Genomic DNA, 27,871 nt, shown 5'->3' with positions numbered 1-27,871 from the left:
AGGAAGCCCAGCAGGACAAGTTTCTACTCTCCCTTCAGGTTTTGGGTTCCTCTCCTTCCGAACCCCCCACTTGCCTCTCCCTGACAGACCCAGTGGAAGCCTGAGAGGCCCCAGCCCTCGCCCCAGCCCCGGCTCCTCCGTTATCTCTCAAGATCCCCCCACCCCTCCCCCAGTGGCCCATCCTGGCTCCTGGCCCCTCCCTGTTCTGTGCACCCAGCCCCCAGCCAGTGTCCCCTCCTGGCTCGCCCAGCCTGGGTCTCCTGGTGCGGCGATGCTCCCTTATGTTAGTCCGTCTCCCTCCATTTTGCATGTAAGTAAAGAGATCAGATAAAATCCACGCTGCTGTTCATTTCGCTTTGGGACCACTTGTCAGCATCCCCAGGACCACCTGAGCCGCCCCCAGGCCCTGGGGTGGGGCTGCCAGCTGGGAGAGGGCCATTCCGCTGACACCCCTCCTGTGGCTGTGCAGGGGCTGTCCTGGGTCCCCACTGGAAAATGTCCCTTTGGTCAGGGGCAGGGGCAAAGGCCCTGAGGCTCATCTCTGACCCCACTGCCTGGGCATCACCAGTGCCTCGGAGTTAAGCCCAGGCTTCAGCCCTTGATTTATGCCCAAAGGAACACAGTGAGCCTCTTCCAGGGCTGTGCTTGAGGTCAGTGTTTTCCCCGCTCACAGCAGATCAAACACACAAAGCAATCAAACCACAAAGCAAATAATACAATTTTAATTCATCCACAAGTCAAATAGAAAGAACGTAAAGGGTGTTGAGCACGAACACCAGAGAGAAGGACGGGGGGAGCTGATGAGAAAGGGGGAGATAAGAGGAGAAGGGGGAAGAGAAGAGGAAGAGAGGAGGGGGCAAAAATAAGGAAAGAACGAGAAAAGTGGGTGGGTGTGAGGAAGGAAGCGGATTGTGGTCCAAGTCCTGTTTGGCCTCAACTCCCCTTCTCCTCGACATCGGCATGTTGACCACACAGTGTCTTGTGCCCAGTCTCCCAATAGCTTGTTGCTGGACTGTGTCCCCAGTCCCCACTCCAGGGGGCACGTGGCTGTCAGTCTGGACCATGCTCACATTAAATAAATTCCAATATACACTGTACAAGAAAGCCAGGTCCATCCCTCACCTCACCAACTGTCCACCCTGCAAAAGGGAGCCCCTCTCTGGCCCCTCTGCACGGGGGACTTCCGTAGGCAGAAGAGGAAGGAGGGACAGCTTGCTTCCCAAATGGCCTGCAATGTCCATGCATCAAGCCATCGTGGCCTCTAGGGGCCTCAGCAGGACCCCCAACAGGCCAGGCGGGTATGAGGAGGGAGTGGCCAGTGGCGGCTGCACTCCCTCTGAACCCTCTTTGTCACCCCTGCATTCTACAGCCCTCGTCCCCTCTGTCCAGCTGCAACCTGAGCAGCACTGTCTGGGGGTCGGGTGGGGGAAGGGGGTCGTGCAAAGTGGCAAGGGAAGGACTCCCCTCGGCCTCCCCCCTGAGAGGGCCCACGTGACCGAAGGCAAGGCAGGGGCCAGGGGCAAGGGAGGTACACGACAGGCGGGGGCAGAAGACGCAGGCAGAAGGCGCCCACCCTCCGTCACTCCGCAGGCGGGTGAGCCAGGTTGGCCAGGACCTTGGCCTGGTCCACGGCATCGAGCAGGTTCTTGGCGTCCACGGCCAGGGTGTGGGAGGCCGTGAGCATCTGCCGCTTGCACTCCTCGCTCAGGGAGGTCACGGCGTTCTGCTGGGCCAGCCGCATCTTGTTTATGAGCTCTGCCAGGTCCTTGTTGAGCAGTTTCTGGGTCCCTTCGATCTGTAGGAGGAGAGCACAGGAGAGGCTGGGGGCCTGAGCCACACGAGTGTCCACCTCAGCGTTGGCTGAGGCAGTCAGAAGTACTCTGGGGGGCAAGTCAGGCCCAGGCCGAGTCCGAGTCCAAGGCCATGTACGGGCTGGAGCCAAGTCACCAAGGACCACTATTGCAGACATCCCAGCCCCCAGCCCACCCCACGCCAGCCAGTCCGATCCACCTCCACGGCCCTCCTTTTATCACAACACCTGTGCGGGCCCAGCGTTCAAGTGGATGGTCGGAGGTCAAGTGCATTCATTCATGCGGTCTACCATCAGACCAAGAGCTCTGGGACTGTGGTTGGAGCTGTAGGGTTTTGTTTACCGTCATATGCCCAGTGCTCAGCACACTTCTGAGCGCATGCTCAGCACACAAGAGTGTGAAATGAATGACTGGGCCATCATGCCGAGGGTAAGATGCTCTCGCCAGGCAGGACAGCCTGGCCTGGGGCTCCTCTATGGGCCGCTGCCTCCACCCAGAGGGAGGCCGGGACTCCCTCCTCCCCCGCACGGTTCTGCCTTGAGCAGTCACAGACGGTGGGGATTCGGTGGTCACCTGTGCCATGGCACCAACCACAGGGAGATACCACATCAAACCACAACCTGGCAGGGGCTGCGGGCTTCTTCGGGGTCTACGTCTGGTTTCCAGGCAGACAACCAAGCGAAGTGCAGAGGCATTGTGTGAGTTGCCTATTGCTGCAGGGACCAAGTACCACACCCTTAAGGCAACAGGTTTATCCCCCTACAGTTCTGGAGGTTGGATGTCTGGAATGGGTCTCCCGGGGCTAAAGTCAAGGCGACACTGGGCTGTGCTCCTTCTGCAGGCTCCAGGGGAGACTCTGTCCCCTGCCTTTTCCAGCTTCTACAGGCTGCTGCCTTCCCTGGCGTCTGGGCCCTCCCAGCCCAATTTGAAATCATTTCGACCTTTGTCTCTGTCGTCACACCTCCTTCTCTGACCCCTACAAGAACTCTGCGTCTGCCTCCCACTTCTAAGGGCCCTTGTGACTACACTGGACCCAGCTGGATAATCCAGTGCAATCTCCCCGTCTCAAGACCCTTAATGTCATCCCGCCTGCAGAGACCCTTTTGCCATGTGAGGTAACCGTCACAGGTTCTGGGGATTAGGACAGGGACCTCTTTGAGGAGCCATTATCCTGCCCCCTACAGGCACCATCTCAATCTAGAGCACCAAGCCTCTTATAGTTTTCGGTGATTGTTTCTCACTTAAATAAAGAAAATTAGATTAAATGGTCACCAAAAGAAACCTTAACTTCTATTTCCACAACACAGTCACCTTCACTTTCACATGGAGGGGACTAGATCCAGGATGGCAGGAGGGGCAGAGGGGAGGTGCACCCTCCTTTGCACATCCTCACACATTAGGACTGTCTGAGGCCTAAACCAGGAAACCGCCCGAGGAAGCTGGCCGGGTGCCCAGTGCGGACCCCGCCCCCTGCGGCACCTGCTCGGATCCGCTGTGCAGGGCCACCGGTTGCAGGTTCAGCAGGCAGAAATGAGACTGCCCAGGTGACCCTGTGAGCTCCTGCGGGAAACAGCTGGGGCAGGTGAAGGGGCACTGTCTGAGGTAAGGACACTCACCTCTGTCCGTGAAGACAACGGCAAGGAAGGCAGGATATTGTCCACACTCCCGATGAGCTTCCGCAGGGTCAGGCCCACGTTCTGGGAGAGAAAGGGCAGGGTGACTGGCACCTTTTTGAGAAAGCTTTTTTCCCTCGGAGGAGCACTCCTGGTCAGTATCTGCCTTCTGAGGCTACCCGGGACTAAATGCCCTTTGACCTCCTTGGTCTATGGGGATCTTTCTGGGAAAGACACCTGCTGAGCAGACCAGGAAGCTCCGCCCCTCCCCCTCCTGCCAGGGCTGGGATGAGCAGCCTCCACCTCCCGGTCTGGGTTCTGCCCCTGGCGCTACCTTCACCACCACCACGTAGGCCTCGGGGGGCAGCTGACAGAGCTCATTCTTGAGTTCCAGCACAGACCGCACCAGCTCCATGACATTGAGGTACACCATGTCGTCAGTCCGATCCAGGTTGGCTGTAGGCTGGATAGACTGGTGGGGGTGTCTTGAGTCAGGGGGATGCCACCATTCGTTCCTGGGCAGGCACTGTAAGTGCCAACTCAGCCACCAGCCCAGTTTGAAGAGACTCTTCCCAAAACAGCAGTGCCCTGTCCCAGGGGTGCACCCCTCCCTTCTTCCAGGCAGTGGTTCTCACGTGGGAATCTGCCGGGAGCCTTAAAGGACCCTGGTGGCCAGCTGCACACCAGACCAACTGAACCATCACCTGGCATGGAGGCCAGCTGGTTTGCAAAAGCTCCTCGGGGGACTCGAATGCACAGCCAAGGCCGAGAACCACTGTTCCTGAGGGAGGAAAGCAGCGCCCATCTAGGCTACTGCAAGAGCAATGTGGGTGCTGAAAGCCTGGGGCATGCTCGAGGGAGGAAGGGGGCCCCCACCTCCTGCTCCTAAGGGAGGACCAATGAGCTTCCTTCCAGCTAGGGAGCAAGCACGGGAGACAGACTAGTCTTCACCTTGCTTTTTCATGGATTAGCTGTGTGGCTTTAGACAAGGCACTTCGCCTCTCTGGGCCTCACTACATCATGAGGATACTCGACTAGATTATTTCTGAGGGCCTCTGAAACCGTCACAGTCCACAGCCTCCAGCCTTGGGCAGCCCTGATTCTAATTCATTAGCACCTTTGGCAGAACGAACACATACCTGCGCACCCAGCCGCGGTGGCTTCTGTGGGGGACCCGTAAACTCTGCTGCAAAAGGAAGGAGAGTGAGTGGGGAGAGTCTCGGCACCCTGGCCCTTCCCTTTGTACCTGCTGGTAGTCAAGCCAATCCCCTCTCTTCTACTACCAGAGGAGCTGGAGAAATGAAACCCTAATTCCAGAAGACGGCCCTCCGGTAGTTAGGGACAAGTTGCCCTCTTAGACTTAGAGAAAGAAAAAGCCGAAGTCACAGCAGAGATGGAGCGACTGGAGAGGGTGTTCCAACCCCTGCAAGCCTGTGTCCGGCCCTGAGGAACAGCACACCCTCTGGCCTTGACAATAGCAAGAACCAGCTTCACTCCTCTGTGCGGGCAGCAGGTGGCGGCCACCCCCCCCCCCCCTCCCAGCTCATGGGGTAGATCTATGAGAATCCCCATTGGTCTCCTTTGAGCATTCGGGGAGTCAAGGAAGGGAAACAGCAGAAGAACCACGCTATTCATGCCCCACTTTGAGAAGCGAAGACACACACAGCCCTGCGGAGCTGCGGGAAGAGTCAGTCCCGGAGTGGGAGTCACCTGACCTGGTTCTGCTCTCACCTCCACCACCAAAGACCTGTGTACACAGGGCAGCTCCCCTTCACTCCCTGGCCCTTGATTTTCATCTGTCAAATAAAAAGTCCCTGGAGCCAGACTGCCTGGGCTCAAATCTGTGCTGTGCTAATTACCAGCTGTGTGATTTGGGATGAGTTACTTAACCTTCCTGTGCCTTGGTTTTGTGACCTCTGTAAAATGGGTGTAATAATAAACTGTTTTATCTCCGAGTTGCTGTGAGATTAAACTAGTTGACACCTGTAAGCAACTTGGGTCTGTGTTTGCTTGTGTTTATTTTCTGTGACTGTTGTCACCATCATAATGGTCACTGTCACCCTCACCATCAGCCCTACCCGTCTAGGATGATAAAGATGCGCCCGGTGTACTGCTGGCTCCTCCCACCCCCAACCCCTCCCACTCAGCAGAGGCCTCTGGAGAGACCCTGAGGGCCCAGCCACCCTTTCTCTCCCTTTTCATCCCTTGGGTCCAGGGAATAGGAGCATCAGCGGAGAGAGGCCAGTGGAACTACCTTATTTTCCTCCACGAGGAGCCTCGGAATGAGTGAGGGGTAGGAAGGAAGAGAATCGCCACTTCCTCCAAATAAATGCGAGAAGGAAATAAACGGGAAAAGGACTAAGACCCCGGGACAGAGACAGGGATGAGAAAAGCGCTGGGCAGGGAGGGCATGGGGCGACAGAAGGAGAAGGGTGGATATCAGCTGCGCACTCTGAGTAACAACCAGACGGACATTTCTTAAAGCTGCAAGGACACGCTACAACTCTACAGCAGGCAATGAGCCAGGACAGCAGCTCAGCACCAGATGTCAGGTGGAAACCCACCGAGAGGATGGGCACACATACTTACTGTAGCCAATCTCCTTCTCTGGGGTCTGGAAGGAAGGAAAGGGAACACGTTACTAACGTGGCTTGGGGGACAACCACTTCCCACCTTGACCTGTTCCCTGCCCCCTCAACAGTGCATTAGAGGTTTAGAGATCATAGCCATGGGGGTGGGGACTCTGGAGGCTCCTGACCAAAAGCAACCTAGAGGTGCATCCCTCCTTCCTCAGAGGCTGAAGGGACTGGGGTGTAGGTCCAATGAGAGCTCAGGAAGGGGCCTCACAGAGGTCAGAGGCGAGAGAAGAGACTCTCTATCAAGGTGAAAGGAAGCAATGTGTAGGCCAGGGGCCTGGAGCTGGGGTCCTGCTCTCTTTGAGGACTTCCCAGGCCTTCACTGTATGGCAGAGACCTCTCCCGGGGACTTACCAATGGGGACTTGTCATTCATATGAACCATGGGGTCCTGCAGAGGAGGAAACCAAGGCAAAGCCCTTAGAAATGCAGAACTAGAAGCCCCAGGAATGCATGGAGAGCATTCACTCGGGTCAGCGGGGGAGGCGGAGGACACAAAGTGACACGATGGCATGAACAGCTCTCCCGTGCAAGAACAGCGTCCCCCCACCCCCACCCATGGCGCAGCAGCTGCTCACCAAGGATTTCTCCTCCTGCCTCAGCCACTGGTAGTCTTCCACCATCTGCCTCTGCTGCTTGTCCAGGATCTGCCGCATCTTGAGCCTTTCGGCCTCCCACAGCTGCTGGGCCTCTTCCCGGCTGCTGGGTCGGATGAAGTCCTCCTCCTGGGAGGACAGCAGGGAAAGAGGAGAGGACACAGTGAGCCTGGTCCCCAGACTCAGAGGAGGGACAGTCCTTTGAAGAGTGTCGCAGCAGCCACAATACTTGGCCTCACCAGCTGGATTTTTTTTTTTTTTTTTTTTTTGGTAATGTTGTTCATAAATTCACAGCCATACATGCAGACAGTTATTATTGGGTCCGTCAGCCCCCAGCACGCGCCCCTGTTGCTATGAAATGCCAAACCCGGAACGCAGTGTGTAGCATGCACTCTATTCAAATGATGACATGATCTGCTAAGACAATTTTATTTTCGAATTAAAGCCCTAATATTGTTTTCTCAGATGGTATTTGTCATGGTTTCTGTTACTTAATAAATTTAGAAGTGCGAGGCCAGGCCTCTGGAAAGCCTTGGGCACTTCCGTCCACCTGAGCACCACTGAGGCACATCCGGGAGCTTCGAGGAGCCCCAGAGTGGGGCGGGGCCTGAGAGGAGGAGCAGCAGCATGCACCCACTGATCAAGCCTTTTTGCTCAAACATACTCTTTATCAAGATAGTCGTTTGGGTTGTTTAGCCAAAGGTTAAAGAAACGCGTGAGCTAAGGATAAAGTGAAGAACAAAATTTAAGGAAACACAGATGGATGGATATGCAAGACATGCTTCCTCTCCTGGCTTCACTAACCCAACCTTTGTTTTAACTCATTTGGGGGACTTTGGACCTATTCATAGTTTTACCTGCTATTTCCAAAAGAAGAAGGTGTTGGGTGTTTCTTATTATATGCTTTACCTTCAGTCTTCTCCAGAGTTCATTTACGTAATTATCTGCTCAGTCCCTTCAAACTATTTTGCTTTTTTTCCTGCTGCACACCTTGCACCTGGACTCCTGAGTGCTATAGGCATTTTTTGGATGACAGCAAGCCCAGGATGGCCTTTGCCAGGAACAGGACCACCCCACGACATGCAGGCCAGCAAGCCCCTCAGCTCTTTCCTTTGTTTACATACAAGTTACTTGCATAAAATGCTAAAAGTCATTCTCTATCGACTTCAGCAAGCCTTAATCGCTGCCAAATCTCTAAAAGTATTTTCCCCACTTAACTCTCTAAAAACACACTCGAATGTAACAACACAGTTATATTGCAACATTTTTCCTAGGACTCATTCAGCTCCAATTACTGCTCTCAATTTCTAATGATACATTTCTTCCCACAAGTTAGATTTCTTGGTGAAATATTCTTTGTTCGTTATTCTATTCAACAACTATTTATTAAGAAACTACTAAGTGTCAGGCATAGGAATGGGTGCTGGGAGGAAGCGATGGTACAGTTTGCAATGCCCCTGTGTTCATGGGGCTGGCTAAGCAATAGCTAGACCAGGTTTTCCAGCCTCAGCACTACTAACATTTGGGGCCAGATAGTTCTTTACTGGGGAAAGATTTCCTGTGCATTGTAGGATGCTTAGCCACAACCCTGCCCTATAGCAAGCACCTCCCCAGTTGTAATAAAAAATGCCTCCGGGTATCACAAAATGTGGTGAAATCGGTTTCAGTTGAGAGCTACTGAGTTAGAGCTTATTTTAAGAAAACAAATTTCATAACATAAGAGTATTTTATAATCATAGAATTAATAAAAATAAGTCAGATTTATTTCACAGAGGAGCATGCTCCAAAATTAGGGAGTTTTAAGGTTATAAACATTCTCAGTTAAATATCAACACCTGCAGATACAATGGTGTGGCTACCCAGACTTTCAACAAATAGTGACAAATGGGAGCCAAGTGTCAAACATTTTGAATACAGAGTTAGAAATCTCCAGGCATAAGAAAAATGTGTGGACTGAGGAAGACTGGAGTTGATGCTGGTAGGAGGAGTTACCAGAGCCAAATGAACTCTATGTAATTTGTAAGTGCTAAAAAAAGGCTCCTACCACTCAAATGTCTAGTATGCCCCAGGCCTGATCAGTATCTTACAAAATAGTTTAAGATACATTCTAAGATTTCTTCCTATGTCTTCCAATTTTATCATCAAATTCAAGAAGGAAATTAGGTTTTAAACCATCGAATCTCTTTAGGGCTTACTTGTCTGAAATGTACCTCAGTTATTGTTGGGCAATAAATTATTTCATTGTTGGTCACTCTTAAAATAGATAAGGTGTTTGTGGTGTTTTAAAATGACTCAATAAGCTGTGACCATTCCAGAATTTGGCTACCCACCCCCACCCTTGGCTTTATTACCACTCCTACATGCATTCTTCCTCATTCTAGCCAAGCTGCTCCTGCACTTGCCCTATGGTTTCCCATCACTCAATCTTGGCTCCTACTGATGCCTCTGCCTCTTTCCTCCACTTCATCCCAGTTCCTTCCTGTCCAAATCTTACCCATCCTTCAGGCCCAGCCGACAAAAAGAAGCTGGAAGGAGTTGCTCTTCTCTCTGAACTCTCACTTTTGCTGTACCTATGTGTGCCTCTCACATTTCTGGCTTGCACGACAGGTAGTTGTGCACCTGGCCTGTTTCTTCAGGCCAACTGTAAACTCACGGAAGGCAGAACCGCCTAGATCTCTCTTCAGCACCCAGGACAGCTCCCAGCAGAGCATTCCCGCAAAAGTACTCTCTTTTTTTCATTTTTATTACTATTTTATTTTTATTATTTTTTAAATATTGTTTTATTTTATCTTACTTTTTAATCTTTTCCCTTTATTGATTTTAAAGAGAGAGAGGAAGTGAGAGGGAGAGAGAGAGAAACATCAGTGAGAGAGAACATCGATTGGCTGCCTCCTGCGGCCACTGGGAAACTGGTCCACAACCTGGGCATGTGTCCTGACCAGGAATTGAACCGGTGACCTCTTGGTGCATGGGTTGACGCTCAACCACTGAGCCACACCGGCTGGACATATTTTTATTATTATTTTAAACGTCAATTGTGAGACTGCTGCCATTCTGACTCTGGTGTGGCATCCCACAGATTCCTAGATGAGTCAGGTAATAGAGCCAGTCAGTGGAAAAAAAATTTATAGGAAAACCATGTCTGATTTTTGTTAAAATGCTTTCAAATGCTTTGCAGGGAGCCTATTATACCTTTTCAGCGTTCTACCTGGAAGAGGCTTTATCCACGTTTCTCATGTAAACCATAACATGGAGTTTATATTTTTAACCTTTTGGGGTTTATTTTAAGAAATGTTCATTATATTCTTTTAGGCAGACTTTTCTTATGGAAAGAACTTCTAAAGCCCGGACACAAAAGGTCTTTTTTTGCCTGTGCACAGCCTGTCTTTATGGAATTGAACAAAGTCCTTATGGTGAAGCAGAGAGTAGACAAAGACAGTGCCGCCCCTCCCACATGCAAAATAGCTTCTTTCTGAAAGGTCACATTGTAAAGCAAAACTCACTAAAACTCAATTAATTATGAATAAAGAGTCAAGGGCAGGAGGGCGGAGGAACTGAACACTGCCTAAATTATAGTGCATGCTTCAAAATGCAGTTTTATTATGGTTAAGTATATGCTAAGATATAAATTGTTTAAATTATAAATGGGGAAATATATTCCACAATAGATCTCGATGCCTAGAATTCTAACTTATATTACTCATTTCAAAATTTTACTAAATTGAGAGTAACGGCACAGAATTCACCAACATACATACTTTCCTACATTTTCTAAATCTATTGGAATAATCATGTAGTTTTCTAAAAATTTTTAGTCATGTATACTGAACATGAAATACCATGTATCCATACAGAATTAGAGCTAAAATAATAAGGACTTTAGTCTGTTTTGTCACACAGCAAGACTCAGTTTAGTAAAATATATTACATGTTCATGGCAAACACAGAGGCTATTCGCATTGAAGGAGAAATGGGTGGTGACAAGTGACAAGTGGACAAGCAAAGGTGCTTTAATTAACTGTTGTTTACAAGCCTTGGCAATCAGATGCTAATCCAGAACCTCAGCTTGGCGGTTACAACAAAGAGGTGACTGGGGAGGGTATCTTTGCCCCACACTGGCCCCCGTGCTCCTTCCCAAACAGCAACAACTTTTACAAAAGCAGCAGGAATAGAAGCCACAGGGAAGTCTTTCCTTGGACTGAAGAGAGATTGAGCGACCAAAGCGATCAGGCAGGAAGGGCAGAGCAGAACGGAACTTCCAGGATCTGTTATTCTTTGGCACCAACAGGCTTGGTTGTCCGCTACCCACAAGACTCCTTACTGTACCCAGGGCTCAGGAAAGGGGGAGGTTTTGCATCATTCACCACAGCACCAGAGTATGGATGGGGCGGGTCCAGCTCCAGCTGGCGTCCTCGGGAGCAGACCTGGCTTGGCCCCCAGCCTTGATGTGTTTTCAAAGGCGAGAGTCACAGAGCCCCTAAGTGATCTGACTGTGCATGGAAGCGTGGAGGGCACCTCCTGAGCCTGAGGCTGTGGGGTTCCAGATGTCCCAGGTCCTCCCCACCATCAGCCTCCTCAGTCCGGCTGGGACCCAGCATGCAAAGCCCTCTTACCCGCATGCTGTGGCGCTTGAAGACATTGTGCCGGTGGAGAGGTGGGGTGTGCAGCGAGTTTACGGGAGATGGATACTCCATAGGGCTGGTGAGCGTAGGTGAGCTGGCACACAGACCCTCGGGGACCTATTCAGGAGAAGCAAAGAAGCACCAGGCACAAGGACAAGGCAAGAAGGTAGACAATTAGCTGCTACAAACTAAGCACAAACAAACGATACATGAGCACTGTGGGAGAAACAGGACTTGCTCTCCAGGAGCCAATAAAAAATGTAACATGAGCATTGCATTGGCCCTGTTGGGAAGATGTGGAGGAACAACATACACGGCTCTTGGCTAGGAGTCAGCATTGCCATGGTAGCCTCTCGTTCATCAAACAGCCCTCCCATGATGCTCTGCAAGTGATAGGTCCACACATGTTACTGACCTACTGAGTTCCCCTTCAGGACTCTTCTGAAAAGAGTTATATTTCATAGTCACGTTACAAACCGACAGATATAATTAGCACACAGATGTGTGTGCACGTTTAGTCGTTATTTTAAACATCACAAAAGGTACGTTTCTTTTTAGAGACATTGCTTCTATCCTCTGCATCAAGATTTTTCGTCAAATGAAGAGGATGTATGTTAGCTCTTGGCTGGGCTTGTTTTAGTCACTGGGCAGTGACTCTGAACTGGGGAATGTAAGAGAAGAAAAGAGACAGGCCTGGGCTCCTGTGACCGAGATGCAAGAGAGAGACACAGGACAGAGACACTCTGAGACAGGGACCTCTGGCTTGGGAAGATTTCGTGGTTGGTGATGACAACGGTGGGAGAAAAGCTCAGATGGAACCCTTCTCTCTCTTCACTGGCCACCTAGGTTCTGGCCAGGGCCTCTGTGGGGAGCCCCAGGGAGCAACCCTATTTTCTGGGGAACATCAACTGTCCCCAGTTGCCTGAGATGCCTTCTCAGAAGGCTCTGCTCAGGGCAGGAGGCCAGGGAGGCTTGGGCATGAAGAGGCAGCAGTAGGCAGACACAGGCAGCAGCAGCAAACACTTGGACAGGTGGACTGGCTTCAGACACCCCTTAGCTGAGGACAGCCTGGCGGAACTGCATTTTGATTCTTTTGATCTCTGGGTACTCTGCGTTCAAATTCTTTTCTGGGTACCAAAGGCCATCTCCAGTACCTAAGCAGTTGCTTGTGGCTCCTCAAAGGCGTGAGAATGGAATTCCAGGAAGGACCAAGATGAGAAATGGCCCTGAACTTGCCCAGCACTCTGGTTCTGTTTACCTGGAACTGCAGCTTGGGAGCCAGAAGGTTGGTTTGCGGAGGGGGTCTGAACTTGGGTCGGCTGGGCTGGAGAGAGAACACAGAGATAAGTCAGTCCTCGTCTCTCCCTGAGCGAGCAAGCTCACTAAGGGGAGTATCAGGTCAGAGACAGGTCAGGCTTATTCATAATGAAAAAGGTGAAGGATGGGGTTCTCACTGACTTCCCTTATTGAGCACCCATTACATGCTGAGTGATGGGAAGGTACAAAGAGACCAGCCTCTCTGCCCTCCTGGGGGCCATCACTGATTGGCGGGGTTACTGCAGCTTCTTTGGATGTAGGAGCACCTCCAAACAGCAGCTGAGAGCCACAGGCATCAGAGATGGGAGGTCACGAAGGGCACTTACATCAGCTTCACAGAGGAGATGAAAACTGAGCTGGGCCGTGACTCAGGGAAGGGAGAGGCACACCAGGCAAGGTGGACACTGGCCAGACAGGGCTTTCTTACGGACGGAACGTGTGTGTCCCCACCAAACCCACATGTTGAAGCCCTACCCTCCGGGTGTGATGGTATTTGAAGGCCGGCCTTTGGGAGGTAAGGTCATGTGGGTAGGACCTCTGTGATAGGATTCGTGTCCTTATAATACTAGGAAGAGATACCAGAGTGCTCACTCTCTCACCCTGTGAGGACACCGCGAGAAGGTAGCTGTCTGCAAGCCAGGAAGAGTTCTCACTAGACCCTGGTCTGCCGGCACCTTGATCTCGGACTTCCCAGCCTCCACAAATGCCTGTTGTTTAAGCCGCCCGGTCTGTGGCATTTTGTTATGGCAGCCGGAGCTGAGTGACACAGGCACTGTCCTTAGCCCACCCACCTAACGGCGTGGCGGCGGGGCACTGGCTCCTGCAGCCAGAGGCGTCCTGGTGGGTATGGCACGAAGGCTGGACCTAGGGAGCCCCGGGACACTCCTCATCCCTGTGCCCTCATGGGGATCTAATTTGGTCCTAAAAAAACACCAGAAAGAAGGGTGCTCGAGCCTCTCAAGGGAAGTGTTTCTAGGGTGCCTGCTGCCCCAGCTGCCCCCCAGGCCTGTGCTGTCTCGCTGTCTCGGATTCCACCTGCCAGGCACCGATGGGGCAGGGGCTGAGCTCAGTACTGATGGACGGTTGGATCGAGGGGCTGAGAGAATTGTAGGGGTGCACCCTCTCTGTACTGTGAGGGAGGAGTTGTATAGTCAGGCCAAGAGTGGGCTAGATGAGGACCTGGCTCTGCTATGATTCAGGGGACTGAGGAGACTGGGCTTGGCTCACCTTGGGTGGGGGGTCCTGGAAGGCTATGGGCTCCAAGATTTTGGGAGGGCGGTAGCGAGCGTTCCTCTCCTGCTCTACAGCGATGTCCTTCTCCATCTGATAAACGTCACTGCCAAGGGGTCAGGTCAAACAGGAGAGAGAAACAAGGTTGGAAGTGCTCCTGGGGGGCTCCTCTTTGACTCCCCTGAAGGCTGGAGAGGCCTGGAGCATGGCCACCAGGTCCCACTTTCATCTCCTCTGCAGAGTGGGCTGGGGACACACCTCTGAGACAGGCTGGGATATGGACCCTGAGGTCACTTCCACAACAAGGTTGGGAGAATTACAGGAACAGATCCACAGGGGGAAAAGTCCTTGGAGAGACGGTCCCAGCCCCACAAAGTGGTGGAAGCGTGTCTCCAGCCCACCCCCCGTGCCTCTCGCCCTCCTGTGCCTGCTATTGGCACTGATCCCCCATGTGGCTTTCTGATGTCCCAGCCATGTCAGGGCCAAGGCCTGGGTTCTACATCTCCCATTTTTTATTAAACAGCCCGTCAGCGCATTCCTGGTGTGTGCCGAGGGACAGGGCTGTGCATCACTCCCACGCTGGCCCTGTGCGTGCCTCCCGCCTTCCTCCCCCGCCCAGTGGTTCCAACCTGGGACTCACAGACCCTGGAGGACTCCGGAATAACTGCAGGGGTCCACGAATCCACACGCCCACGTGTGTACCATGTGCTGTCTGTTACCACGTATCATGTATGGTTGAAATAGATTTCTTTGCCCAAGATGGAGTCGTTCTGGGGTGCCACACCAGCAAACCAAAACTGAGATAGCTTTTGTGTCCCCCCAAATGTTCGACTTGACCAGAAATGCAGTATATCTAGTCGACCAATCCCCAAGCAGCTCTCAGCTCTGTACTTACTTTCTTGTTCCTTATTCATCCTCTTCCTGGCTCCTTGTTCCTTATCCTATTAAAGCTCCCTGTTTTCTGCTCATTTTACACTTCTCTGACCCTTGGGAACAGAGACTGCCTGCTTTGTGGAGTGCTGAATGAGCTTTGTATCACCTAAATTGCCTTCTTTAATCATTTTTAACAGTGCTACTATATATAATAGTTGATATTGCGTTTTCAGATTTATGTGCATTACATTGAGTGTAATAAAAAATTCATCATGCAACTTAGCACATTTTGTCAATCAACAGATTCTAAAAGTGTAACATCACCCATGGTAGAATTCTTAAACGTTGATGTTAAAGGGGCCCTTCTTTTCCCAGAAGATGGGGAAACACTTATTAGATCCCTTTGAACTCTAGTGGACAACTGCCAGCTGTGGTCTGGGGGAGGTGTGCTGGGGTCGTGCACCAGGAAGGTCAGCTCCTCACTCCCTCCGTGACGGGGGCGGGCCCAGTGCCTCTGACGAGTATGCTGCTCAGCCCAGGCTGAGGCGCCCTGTCACCGCGCCCCACGGTGCTCCAGCCCCAGAAGGAAGGAACAGCCCCCCCACCACCTCATCACCCCAGAGCTTTTGCTCTCTCGAGTTACGTCTTTTAAATACTTTTCTCCTGGAATCCTTTGGTCTCCCAGATCTCCCATATGAGGGACTGACAAAGGATCTAGAATCGATGGGGAGTGTCAGTGAAGGGACAGACCCCCTTTAAGCTGGGAGCGTTGCACACAGCACTGCCACCCAGCGTCCCTCCAGGGTGCCTCCTACGGGTGGTTTCCAGCGGCTATTTCTTGCCCTAAAATATGCCAACATGTTGACGACAGGGCCTGAAGTTGTCCCATGCAACATTAACTAAGCCCCAGATTCCCTAAGTGGGGTCAGCAAACGCCACCTCACAGGCCAAGTCTGGCCACCACCTATGTTTGTATGGCCCCAAACTAAGAATGGTTTTTAAGTGTTCTAATGATTGAAAAAAAGAAAAAAAAATATTTCAGGACACCTGAAAATTACATGAAATTCACATTTCAGTGTCCACAAGCTAAGCCATAAGGAAACCCAGCCACACCCACTCTTTGCATATTGCCCACAGCTCTGAGCTGCAAGGGCGGAGCTGAGTAGTTTCAGCAGAGACGGTCTGGCCTACAAAGCCCGAAATGTTTTCCATCTGGCCCTTTACAGGACCAGTCTGCCTTAAAAGACACTAAAAGAAGTCAGGAGGATGTCAGGCGGGCTATCAAGGAAACGGGGACCCTCTAAAATGTACTCCAATAGCACCCTTCACCAGGGACCTCCCAGTACCCAGGGAATGATGGCTCTTGAGCACCTGAGAAGGACCAGACCCTCAGGCCACTGGTGATGCTCCATTCAGAAGGAAGAGGTGACCCTGGGTCACTGTCTTCATAGTCAAAACTGACCCTCTTCCCTGTGATCTGGGAGGAACAACAAAGGTTTCGTGCTCCTGCTGGGAGGATCGCTAATTCCTCCTGGACACGAGGCTCAGTGTGGGTCAGAGGGGAGGCCCCGGTGCAATCCCAGCCCCGCCTGCCGCTGCCTTGGGTGAGTCCCCAGGTACTGTCCGATTCTGCCATCTGCAGGGTGGGAACTCGGGAAGTGTGCGGTTAGCCTCTCAGTGCTGCTGCAGAGCAGCCCTCCAGGCCCTGTGCCTACAGCCCCCGCCCTGCTCCGTGCTCACCTGAGGCTGCACACAAGCTCGCTGAAGCGGGGCCGCTCACTGGGGTCGTAGTCCCAGCATCGGGTCATGAGGGTGTAGAGAACCGGTGGGCAGAGGTCGGGCTTGGGCAGCCGGTCGCCCTTCTCGAGCACCCCGATGACATCCTTGTTCTCCAGCCAGAAGAAGGGCTGCTTCCCAAAGCTCAGGATCTCCCACATGCACACGGCTGTGAGCAGGAGAGGGTTAGGACCTGGGCTGGGCAGGGGTGGGGCTCCTCCCCAGAGGGGCCGGTCAGCCCTCTCTGGGAACAACCACGGTAACCTGCTCTCGGTCCCTGCCGGACGAGCCCCCATGTTCCCTCGCCTCCCCTTGAACATCCTGGGAGTTTTATGCACCGTGGTGGTCGTCGAGGGACCACTCAGCTGCACCTGAAGTGAACTGAGGTCCCCCCTCTAAGTCCCCTCCACGTGCAGCCAGCCAGTAGGGTTTTGTGGGGTGGGGTGGGCACGCAAAGGTACGTCCCTGGACCACTGGTGCCTTCTCTTAGGAAGGAGTGAGGCCTCCAGCACGAAGCTGGGGTCTGAAGCCAGTACTTGCTGCCTGTGTGATCAAGGGGAAACCCTGACCGGCCTGAGCCTCTGCTTCCTTCTCAGGAAACTGGGAACATAATAACGAGCTTCTACTGGTCGGCTGTGAGCACGGAGCGAGGAAATCTACGAGGCGTGCGCTCTGCCAGGGGCTGTCTGTCTGTCACTGAGTTTCGTCCTCACCCCTCCCTGCACCTCCTTTCTGAGAACAAACCTCAGAGTCTGCCTGTGAGGATCCCCTTCGTGGTGTCCCCACACTGGCCCCTGGGGCTGGCTGGCGGAGCACATGCCTTTTCCAGGAAGATGAGCCAACACTGCCCAGGCCGGCCTCGGCCCACGTCACCCCGCCCATCCCTGGCCTCTCACTTCTAGCCTGGTCATGGAGGTGAGAATCGAAACCCTTACCCACACCCTCCCAAAACTCAGCTCACCAAACATCCAGACGTCGCTGGCCGTGGTGAAGCGGCGGAAGTTAATGGACTCAGGTGACATCCACTTGATGGGCAGACGAGTCACAGAGGCTTTGGGTGGGCGTAGAGGTTCCCAGGAGGTATTTAGGGAAGAAAGATCCAGAGTTAGCCCAAAACATAGCCTATTCTCTGGAGACCCGAGGGCCGGCAGACCCTTGACGACAGCCTTTCTTCCTGGGACTCTGGCTTCAGCGACGCCTCCAGGGGCAACGCGGAGGCTGGAAGGTGCCCCTCACCTTTGTAATAGTCCTCGTCCTCAATGTAGCGGGAGAGGCCGAAGTCCCCCAGCTTCACACACTCCGCGGAGGCCACCAGGATGTTTCGGACGGCGATGTCCCTGGAAGACGGATATGAAGGCTAGGGTTAGGCGGCTGAGAAGGCTTCAGAGAGACAAACAGACGGGCAGGGACCTGGCCTCCGGGGCAGAGGCAGAGGCAGCCTCTCTCCAGCAGCCCTTCCCTGACCCACCGAGTCATCGTACAGGGGGGCACCCGGGGGGCCCTCTGACCCCCCTCCTCTCATCTCAGCATCCGGCTTTAACTCCCAGCACCTGTCTCCGGGTCTCCAGCATGAAGCCTGTTTCGGGTTCCCAGGACTTGCTCCCTACACTCTCCTGCCCTGTTGCCTCTATTGTCCCCTCCGCCAGGGATGCTGGCACCCAGCTGATTCTCCGAGAAAGAACCCTGACAACTCTCCCGGTCACGATTATGCTCTCGTTCTGCAGCCACGTAGGACTGGGTAGGCTTTTGTTGTGGCTCAGAGCAGCAGCACTCGGAGCGAACTTGCAGAGCACCAGGACCAGCCCGGCGCTTGACACACCGAGTGGCGATAGGAGACCCTCGGCCCGCTGGGCACAGAGGCGGAGCTGGGCACAGAGCATGTTACTGGCAGGAAAGGAGGCAGCCTAACTCCGGAGCTGGGCTCACACCGCCCTGCATCACTTCTCAGTCTGTCTGCTTGCTTCCGACAGGCAGGCTCCCTCCGTCATTTGTCTTTCTACTGAACAGACATCACACAAATGACACAAATCTGCTATCCCACCATCTTCACCCATGACTATTTCTGTCTTGCATTTTACCCTCACGCTGGAAGGTAAGCTCCACAAGAAAGGGATTTTTGTCTGTTTTGGTTCTGACTTTATCCCAGAGCCCAGGACAGCACCTGGAGGCACAGGGTGCGAATTCTACAATATTTGTTGAATGGATGAATGAATGAATGGATGGATGGATGTTTATATCCCCCAACATTGCTTCGCAGTCTGTCACTCACAAGGCCACACAGCTGCCGTCAGTGGTGCTGGAATGGAGAGTTCCCCCCACACCTTAGTGCTCCGAGAGCACCCCTTCTCTCTCCTCTAGGGGATCACGTCCCCTGTGGTAGGGACCTGCTTTCAGGGAGTGGGAACAAAGCCAGGAGGAGAAAGGGCTGGCTCTGCAGACAGAGAGAGGACTTGGCAGCCCAGGGGTGCTGGGCGGTGCCAGCCACTCTGGCTGGAAGGGCCCGAGCCCAGGACTGTCCCAGAGCTGCCCTAGCTCGGTCTTCCTGCCTGGGCTCTGTGCCACAGGCTCAGAGTGACAAGAGCAGGCGGGAAGCGACTTCCCAGAATCCACAGGGACGCAGGCTAGAATGCATGAGTTACAATCACACACCTGGGGCTTTAGATTTTCCCTTAGTAACAGTCCTGGAAATTTCTATTTCCACTTATCAGATGAGGAAACAGGCTCGCAGAAGACGCTCAAGTTGTCCTATTAGACAGGACCACAGCTGGGGTTTCGACACTGGTCGGGGTGACACCGAGGCCCGGCTTCGCCCCAAGCCCAGGATCAGAGCGAGCGCCCAGCTTGCACCCCAGCCGCACCTGTGCACACAGTTGATGCTCTCCAGGTAGGCCATGGCCTTCCCGATCTGCAGCGAGTACAGCACGAGGGTGAGCACCTTCAGGGAGTTCTTGTTTCGCTCCAGGTAGTGGCCCAGCTGCCGGAAGGGGGAAGGTGCCATCAAGACCTGGGCCTGGCCTCAGCGTGAGCCGGGAGCCAGGCCCAGGGGGGAGCGGGGGGAGGGGGGGAAACCCAGGCTGGCAAGAAGTTGCAGCCATTCCCTCTACTGATGGTCTCTGGGTTGATTCAGCTGCATACGGAAGGCAGGAAGCTAGGAGTTGAGGGTCTCTCCTGCACACACCCCCGCTCAGCTGTGACCCAGCCCTTGTGCGGTTCCTCTGCCACCACCTGCAGCTCACCTCCCCGTGGGAATACAATTCCATTATGATCCAGGTGGGCTCCTCTTCGATGATGCCTATCAGCTTCACAATATGCGGGTGGTCCAGATTCTTCATGATCACTGAAATAGGGGGTGAGAGGGATGGGCCGCAGCGGCTCTAAGGTCCAATGTGAGAAAAGGGCTTTGCTGTCTCAACTGGGGGGGGAGGGGAGAGACACCCCTCCTCCTGTGTGGGTCCCAGCACTGCTCACACCACCCCCTTCCCAGATCCCAGGCCCCTCTCTCATCTTGGAAGTCTGTGTCCCTGCTCAGGGCGTGCCTACCTGCCTCACTCATGAACTTCTCCTTGTTGTCCAGGGTGCAGTCTTTCTTGCAGGTCTTCACAGCTACATTGATTTTCTCCCCTTTCTGCAAGGTGAGTGAGTTCAGGGCCCCCTGGTCCAGCCCAGTGCCCAAAAGAAAGTGTCCCTTCCCCGTGTCACCACCATCTCCCCGGCCCAGGGAGGGCAGGTGGCCTCTGGCTCTGGGTCTCTGCACAGCACCTTCTTCCCCCTTCTTCCTTTCCTTGCCTCTCCTCCTCTCTTCCCTGCCTTCCTCCCCTCCCTCCTCTCTTTCTCCTTGATCGGGGTGTGCTAGGACCGGCAAGGACTTTCGAGGTCAGGTAACGCGAGTCCCCGGCTGTGCAGGTGAGAAAACAGGGGCTGAGGGGCCAGGGGGTCTTCAGAGGGTAGCGGACGTGTGTGGAGCCTGTGCGAGGCATCAGCAGACGCGGCTCCCAGGCCTCTTTCTCTCTTTATTGTTAGTTTTCACATTGTCCTGCCCCTTTCCTTCAGCTCGGCCTTCCCCCGAGGCCTGATGGACGCACAGCCTCCTTGCCCTGCCTCACACTAAGCCTGCCCCCGACCCGCCGTCCTTTGCCCAGAACTGTGTGTGATCATGCCTCCTGCCTGTCCTCCCACCAGGAGTCTGTCGCCCCTCTCCTGGTGCTGCCTCTGTTTTGATCCCGGACATCACTCTACTTCTTGTTCCCATCGCTCCCTGGGTGTTTCATAAACACTGCAGGTGCCAAGTGCCTGAGGACCCACAGCGCATGGCCGCCTCCAGCCCTGGGAGGTTCCCGCCCCTCCCTCATCCCACAGAAAGTGCAAGGGAGTGTCAGGACAGCCCTGGAACTCACGTGATTTGTGTAAACACCTTCGTAGACCTCCCCAAAAAAGCCTTCCCCAAGAATACGGTTCAGAACCACATCTTCCCGGGCGATGCCATACTGTGGGCCTGGGCACACGGAGAAAGCAGAGTCGCAGAGTTCAGAAACCGGCCGACACCCCGGGAATCTGAGTGTCCACAGGCTCTGCTCCCCTTCCGCTCAGGCATCACCCGACCCCGGCAACATCTCGGCCAAGAACCAGGGGCCCCGGGCAAAGGGGCTCTGGCATGTTCTGCTGTCTCAGACCCGGGGGACAGCCATCTCTCTGTTCCCTCTGAAAGCTGGTCCCATTCCACACTCTTAGGGTCCCCCCAACCACGGCTACATGAAGGGCAATGGTGTGAGGATAAAAGAATGGTCTCAGCTTTCACATCAAAGTTGCCTTGCTCAGTTTGTCCCTGTCTGAACCACACATGGGAGAAGAGGAAGGAGGGAGGGAAGGAAGGAAGGAAGGAAGGAAGGAAGGAAGGGAGGGAGGGAGGGAGGGAGGGAGGGAGGGAGGGAGGGAGGGAGGGAGGGAAGTCCCCTGTAGTTTCACATGTGCCCCACAATATCACTCCACAGGGCCCTGGGTGTTGTCAACATGGTGGGGTCAATAATCTACCTCCTAGCCTTTGCAGAGTGTCATCCGGAATCTCGGCGTAGATGTCTGATTCTGCAACGACAGGAAAAGGACATCTCATGGGCAAGATGCCCTCGGAGGGCCCCACCAGGAACCAGGTGTGTGGCTCTCCTGTCAGGCCAGTGGAACCAAGGGTGCCGTCCCTGGAAGGCGGGACCCGGGCTGGGGCTCCGATGCGGGTTTTAGAGTGGCCACAGAGCCCCGGGTGCCTCGCTAGAGTTCCTGCTTGCTACTGCCCAGCTGCATTCTTTCGGACAAGTTGGTTAGTCTCCCTTAATCCCAGTTTCCCTTTCTGTAAAATGGACGTCCTAAAGATCAAATAAAATAATACCTGTTATGTATTTAACACTGTTATGGATTGAACGTTTGTGACGCCTCCTCCCCCAAACTCTTATGTGGAAGCCCTGATCCCCAGTGCGATGGTATTTGGAAGTGGGGCCTTTGGGGGTGATTAGGTTTAGTTGAGGTCATGAGGGTGGAGCCCCCGTGATGGGAATAGTGCCCTTATAAGAAGAGGAAGAGAACAAAGAGGACACAGAGAGAAGGTGGCTGTCTGCAAACCAGGAAGGAGTGCTCACTGGGACCTGACCCTGCACCTTGGTCTTAGACTCCCAGCCTCCGGAACTGTGAGAAACACCTGTCTGTGGATTAAGCCACCCAGTCTACGTTGTTTTGTTATGGCAGCCTAAGCTGACAAAGACAGACACAGTGCCACATACTAACTATTCAAAACAAGTTAGCTGTTATGATTGATGATATTTTAAGTCATCACTGCGACCTCATAGGGAAAGTTTGTTTCTCTGTAATTTTGAGGGACTCCTTGACTATGGCACAAGCGCAGGCGGACGTGGGGCTCTGGGCGCGGGCCACGGACAGCACACAGGCAGGCTTACCTATGCTGCAGCTTTCTGAGAACTGGGACCGCCGGGCCTCCAGGTTTCTGTAGGAGGAGAAGGGAGGGCAGGGGCCAAGTCAGCTCAGAGCCTGGCAATGCTCCCCAGGGGCGGTCTTGACTCCCCCTCTCCCACCATCCCACCTGGAAGACCAGCTGCACTGTGCCCACTGCCTGCCTGCAGAACCAGCCTGCCTGGATGGCAATGACCTGGGAGCATGGCCTAGGCTGCCAGGGGGCAGGAGGGAAGGGACAACAGCAATATCCTCTAGGATTAGATGGCAGGTGGCATTAGAACATAGGACTATTCCTGCAAGAAGTTATTGGGAGAAATTTACTAGCAAAAAATTGCCACTTATGAAATGCTGGGGTTCTGGTCTTCTTCCCTGGGGCCCAGAAACCATGGGGCTGGAGGCTCCCTGTTTGTTCTGCCTTCTTCAGGGAAGACAAGCTGAGTGGAGGGCCTGTTCCCGGCCGTCTGGTTGTACTCACAGCACAGGGATCTGGGGCAGGCTGTTCCGTTTCTCACCATCTGGGAAGAGGGGAGGAAGAAAAGGAGCTGGAGCCAGGGACACAGGGCCCTGGGTGGACGGCTGACCTCACTGCTCCTATGAGCCACCACAAGGGGACCCTTCCCTGCCATTCTGTACTCTCTGACAGCCTGAGTGGAAGCTGGGTAGCCTTTGTCCTGAATTGGAATCCTCTTTGTAGGAGAAATCTTTCTACCACCATCTACAAGCCCCAGCCCAGACCCCTGCTTCCTGATCCCATTCCAGAGCAGAGGCACAGCCACGCAAGAGGCACCTGCCAGGTTCCAGCAATAGCGGGGAGCTTCCCGAGACCACCAACGCCTTTCCTCCAGAAGCTGGCCTCCAGGTCACCGCTGACCCGTGGGGCCAGGGCCTGTAGCTTGGGACCACAGGGAACGTCCTGCGTGGCTGGGTGAGCATTTCCACTCGCAATCATTTACATATTGGTCAATGGCTTAGCTTCCTCCGCTGGGGGGAAGGGGCGTGGGGAGGTGGCTTGCTTCAGCTGTGCTGCCATCTATCTGTCCAGTGGGCCAGTTTGCCTGTGAGTGGAAACGCACCTTTCCTGGAATTAATGATGAGAGAGGCTTTGTGCTCCCCCTGCAGCCGGCAGTAACCGTCTATGAGGTCAGCCATGTTCTCAGCTTCTGCCAGAGAGGAGGTTTTGATGGACAAGGACTGCAGAGAAGAGACCAGCCAAGCATGAGACCCCCAGAGCCTTGGCTGGAGTCTACCTCACAGGCAAGGAGAAGAAACTGCATATTCCTGCTATCCAACCCCCCACCGGAATCCCTCTCTCCTCTCCTGGGCTTGGGTTGCATTCTGAATAGCCACCAGGGGGCGCTCTTGTCATCTCGCCCAACTGATTGCCTTAAATTCTAGGTAGGCCAGTTCCAGGTCTGACTTATTTTGGTCTCACAATGCCTTGCACCTAGTAGGTACAAAATATGCAAGAGCAGAAACCGAAAAGGGAAGAGAAAGAGAGTGGGGCAGGGGTTAGCTGAATGAGAGGAGGGATAGAATTCTTTTTGAGAGGTTTCTCTGATCCTTCCACCCACAAAAACCCTGGGTCCTTGAGGTCTTGATTCTAAGTCATTGTTCACTTGTTCGAAGTTAGGCCTCTGATTAGTACCTTGATTTCTAGTCACCTTTACCCTCCCCCCTACACCCCCCAACTTTCTTGACACTTTTTAAAATAGCTTTGCTCTCTGAGATATCTTCCCTGTAATGTATCATCATCCTGGTACCTTGTCTAAGAACTAGTTGCAGTTGTCTTAACAAGATCTCAGAAGACAGAGAATCCCTGGCTTTCTGACCACCTGCACAAGAACACTCAACTGGCTGTTGTGCCCCCTTGTTTCAGAGCTTCTGGGTTCCCCGAGATGCTCACCTGGGGGGCGCCTTCGATGTCCAGCTGCAACACTGCCTGGCCCTCCTCCAGCAGGAGGCACCTGATGGACTTGATCTGCTTGAACTCAGCCAGGCAGGTGGGCTGTGGGAAAGGATGGGGGTGGGGGGCTTCAGACTATCTCACTCCTGGGATTGGGCCATAGAAATTGGTCAGTATGCAGGGCACAAGGAAAACGTGGGATCTGGGAGTCTCTCAGGGGGATGAAGAGGGAATCAAATACTATTAAGACTGGAAGGATCATTTGGTTAAGTCCCTGTCTTTGCAGAGGAGAACATGAGACTGGAGAGAGCCAGGACTTGCCCAAGGTCATATGCCAAGTTGGTGGTAGAGCCAGGACTGGACCCAGGTCTTCTGACTCCCAGGGGAGTGATGGCCCCATTTTGCCATTGAGAGAGCAACTCTTGTATCTGAGCCAGAAAAGCAGTAATAATGTCCTTCCCTCTGCTCTGCACCTCCAAACCATCCCTGCCCCCCAACCTCTGTTACAGGTAAAAAAAATAGAACCATTGGTCCCATGATATTATGCCAAACACTCTCCTTACAGATGCTCAGACCAAGGGTCTCTCTGCTCTCAGCAGTGGGGCAGGAAGAATGGATGGGGCAGGCCAGGGTAGGGGAAGCAGAGAAGGAAGACAGCTCAGCCTGGGGTGGAGTGGGGGGAGGTGCTCCCAGTCCCTCTCTACCTTTGTATCTTGACTTGTCAGCTGGCGGATGCCTTTAGGGCCGATGACCAGGTCCACAGTGATGTTCCATCCTTGCTGGAATACAAGGAGGGAGGGAATAATAGCCCAAGCCTTGCCCTGCTCATATTTCAGAAATTTGAAAAAGGCCCTCTAGACTAAGCACAGGCTACTCTCTCCTGGGCCCTCCAGCTCCTTCCACTCTAAGCTCTGGCCATACAGATCATCCTTCTCTCCACACCCTGCCCACCTCCCAGAGTTGGAGCCAAGATCTTAGTTTCTTTCCTGAGGCAAGTCGATTAACGTGAGTTGCATTCTGCAGCAGGTCAGCACAAGCATATAAATCCCCTTCCCGGCCCTCCTTAATGGTGTCTGGGTTCCCTTTCTCAAGAGGCCTGGAATTCAGGCGGAGGGGAGAATTACAATGAGTTCACAGCGATAGGTCTCCTGGTCGATGTTGGCAAAGCCGGCAAGGGTGTTGAAGAACTTCATGACGCACTCCTCCTCCCTGAGCGAGGCGTACTGCTGGAAGGTCTGCTGGATCATCTTCCGGAACTGCTTGGGCTGGGGGGAGATGGGCAGGGGTGAGCAGGCTCCTCCCTCAGGATCACTGAGAGCCTGCCTGCTTCCGTAGGACGGTCCCCAGGCCTCTGCGGGGAGAGCGGTGGCCGTCTCTTACCTAGAGCACATGCCGGCTGTCTCAAGGGGGCCAGGGGGGGCTGTGTCCCCAGTGCTCAGGCCACACAGCTCATGGGCTTCTGATGTGGAATTAGAGCCAGGTTTCTGATCCCCAGCCGAGGAAAGAGCACTGGATGCATTCCATGGTCCTATGTCCAGATGGCCCACCGTGCACAGGCACCCTGGCTGTATCCCCAAGTATCCCCAGCCCCATCCCTTTAGCTCTGGTCCTGGGGCCCATCACAAAGGAGGTCTTTCTGGGCCCCTTGCCCACTTACCTTTAAGTTCTCCTGCATCTGCTTTGGGAAAAACAAGTCGAGCCCTACTTCCTTCCTAAAAGAAGAAGAAAAACACCATTTGACTCCCCCTCTCCCCCAACCCAGGGCTTGTGGCCAATCGGGGAGAAGTGAGAGGGCTGGAGGGCTGGGGATGAGCGGAGCAGGGGAAGTAGAAGAATCAGGGCAGCAAGAGGGAGGAGAGGCAGGAACCACTCTCAGGACTTACTCCAGGAGCTCGAAGTTGGACTTTTTGTCAAGTGCGTTGTGGGGCATGTCCTTGAAGAACCGCCTGGAGAGAGAGGAGCCATGGTGACGCTGATGGCTGGAGACTAAAACCATCAGAGCCCAACGCCCACATGTTGGCCCAGAAGCCCTCTTCCCCTGCCACATGTGGAAACCACCGGGAGGGAAAAAATTAGAGGCAAAAAATTTGGTACTTAGAAAACGAAGAAAAGGAAAACCTCCAAGCCTCAGTCCTTCCTAGAAAAGACTCCAGCTCTGTGCTCTGGGAGGCCCATCTCTGGGACTGCACAGCTGTTGGGCAGAGGAGGGACATAGCGGTTCTAGCTGTGGCCTCAAAAACAAAGGACCCGAGGCAGCCAACACTCAGGCTATCAGCTTAGGAACATCCACCTTCACCTTCAGGGTCTAGGTTTCCTTTGTGATTCCTCTTTTCCTCTTTGCTATCCCTGAAACATTCTATGTGTGTGTGTGTGTTGGTGTGTTCATCTAATGATGATTAAATGCAGTACATACAAAAACTTTAGAACTTGTGGAACAGGAGAAGAAAAATAGAAATGATCTGTAATCTTATGATCAGGGGTGGCATTTATTAATTTTGTAATATACATTCTTTAAGTCCCATTAAATGTACACCTTGATGGAGATTTTAATGTATCACTTATTTATAACAATTGCTGTTTAGAGACCAAATAGCCAATGTCCTCACTGTGTCTCCTCCATTCTCTGCCTGGACCACCATGTCTAGTCATTTCTTCCATTGTTGCAGACATTGTCACACTTTTAATCTTACATTAGAGTGACTCAGTGTTCCTGTAACCCAACTGTCTTTATACACATCTGAGGACAGTTTGTGCTGATACTATAAGCAGAGAGAGAGGCAAGTGACTTGAAATCCAAAAGATATGAATTCAAAAGACAATTCACTATGACTAGAAAATAGTTAGACCCCCATCTCACACTTTATTTTGAACATTTATTCTAGATGGATTAAAGGGATAAATGTAACAATAAAATCATTTTTAAACTACAACAAAGTCTAGGAAAATATTCCCAAATCACAGAATTGGGAAGAACATCTAAAGCATGAAATCACAGAAGAAATCTTCGGTTAAAACATATACTATTCTCAATATTCATTTTACCAAAAAAAAAAAAAGGAGAGAGAGAGAAGTCAATTTTATACATCTCTTTTTTTTTTTTTTTTTCCTGTTGCAATTTTGGTAAATGCCAATGATACAGCCTTAAAGCACAATTCAGTAAGTGTGACTGTTGGAGGGCCTCTCTTTAGTGGTGCAAACACAAGACCTTCCAATGGTCTAATCGAGTGGTTCTCAATCAGAGGCAGTTTTGCACCTCCCTCCCCAGCCTGGAAACATTTGGCAATGTCCAGAGATCTTTCTGATTGTCACACCTGGTTGGGAGGAGAGGTGGTCCTACCAGCATCTGGACTATAGAGGCCAGGGATGCTGCTAAGTGTCCTACAATGCACAGGATGGTCCTTCTGACAAAGAATTATACAGCTCAAAATGTCCCTATGGCTGAGGTTGAGAAACCCTGGCAGCTTGACCCAAGGAGAGAACTTAGGGGTCTAGGAAGCATGGCTCTTCCCCAACCCTCTCTCTGCCAGGTATCCAACAGAG

At 53.0% G+C, this 27,871-nt stretch overlaps 1 protein-coding gene across 3 annotated transcripts in view; it reads right to left on the bottom strand.

Moving 5' to 3' along the window:
- Positions 1-702: 702 nt before the first annotated feature.
- The window catches only part of PTK2B (protein tyrosine kinase 2 beta), a 119,284-nt gene continuing 92,115 nt past the window's right edge, over positions 703-27,871 (bottom strand). For 2 of the 3 annotated variants that reach the window (XM_036240256.1, XM_036240255.1), the window contains exons 6-31: positions 26,215-26,277; positions 25,989-26,043; positions 25,456-25,596; positions 25,036-25,110; positions 24,332-24,433; positions 23,502-23,619; positions 22,904-22,943; positions 22,413-22,459; positions 21,502-21,552; positions 20,868-20,965; positions 20,014-20,098; positions 19,710-19,810; positions 19,332-19,447; positions 17,710-17,810; positions 17,435-17,524; positions 16,438-16,642; positions 13,822-13,930; positions 12,536-12,601; positions 11,269-11,394; positions 6,638-6,784; positions 6,415-6,450; positions 6,014-6,038; positions 4,564-4,610; positions 3,759-3,896; positions 3,428-3,508; positions 703-1,795 (exon numbers count right to left, since the gene is read on the bottom strand). In XM_036240256.1, coding sequence (XP_036096149.1) covers positions 1,580-1,795; positions 3,428-3,508; positions 3,759-3,896; positions 4,564-4,610; positions 6,014-6,038; positions 6,415-6,450; positions 6,638-6,784; positions 11,269-11,394; positions 12,536-12,601; positions 13,822-13,930; positions 16,438-16,642; positions 17,435-17,524; positions 17,710-17,810; positions 19,332-19,447; positions 19,710-19,810; positions 20,014-20,098; positions 20,868-20,965; positions 21,502-21,552; positions 22,413-22,459; positions 22,904-22,943; positions 23,502-23,619; positions 24,332-24,433; positions 25,036-25,110; positions 25,456-25,596; positions 25,989-26,043; positions 26,215-26,277 — 2,479 coding nt within the window. In that variant the 3' untranslated portion in view covers positions 703-1,579. The remainder of the gene's footprint in view (positions 1,796-3,427; positions 3,509-3,758; positions 3,897-4,563; positions 4,611-6,013; positions 6,039-6,414; positions 6,451-6,637; positions 6,785-11,268; positions 11,395-12,535; positions 12,602-13,821; positions 13,931-16,437; positions 16,643-17,434; positions 17,525-17,709; positions 17,811-19,331; positions 19,448-19,709; positions 19,811-20,013; positions 20,099-20,867; positions 20,966-21,501; positions 21,553-22,412; positions 22,460-22,903; positions 22,944-23,501; positions 23,620-24,331; positions 24,434-25,035; positions 25,111-25,455; positions 25,597-25,988; positions 26,044-26,214; positions 26,278-27,871) is intronic. The other variant, XM_036240257.1, reaches the window with a different exon arrangement.

The sequence above is a fragment of the Molossus molossus genome, unplaced genomic scaffold (genome assembly GCF_014108415.1).
Source record: "Molossus molossus isolate mMolMol1 unplaced genomic scaffold, mMolMol1.p scaffold_m16_p_4, whole genome shotgun sequence".
Lineage (NCBI taxonomy): Eukaryota > Metazoa > Chordata > Mammalia > Chiroptera > Molossidae > Molossus > Molossus molossus.
Note: the sequence above shows the minus strand (reverse complement) of the source record. Positions and strands in the feature narration are given on the sequence as shown.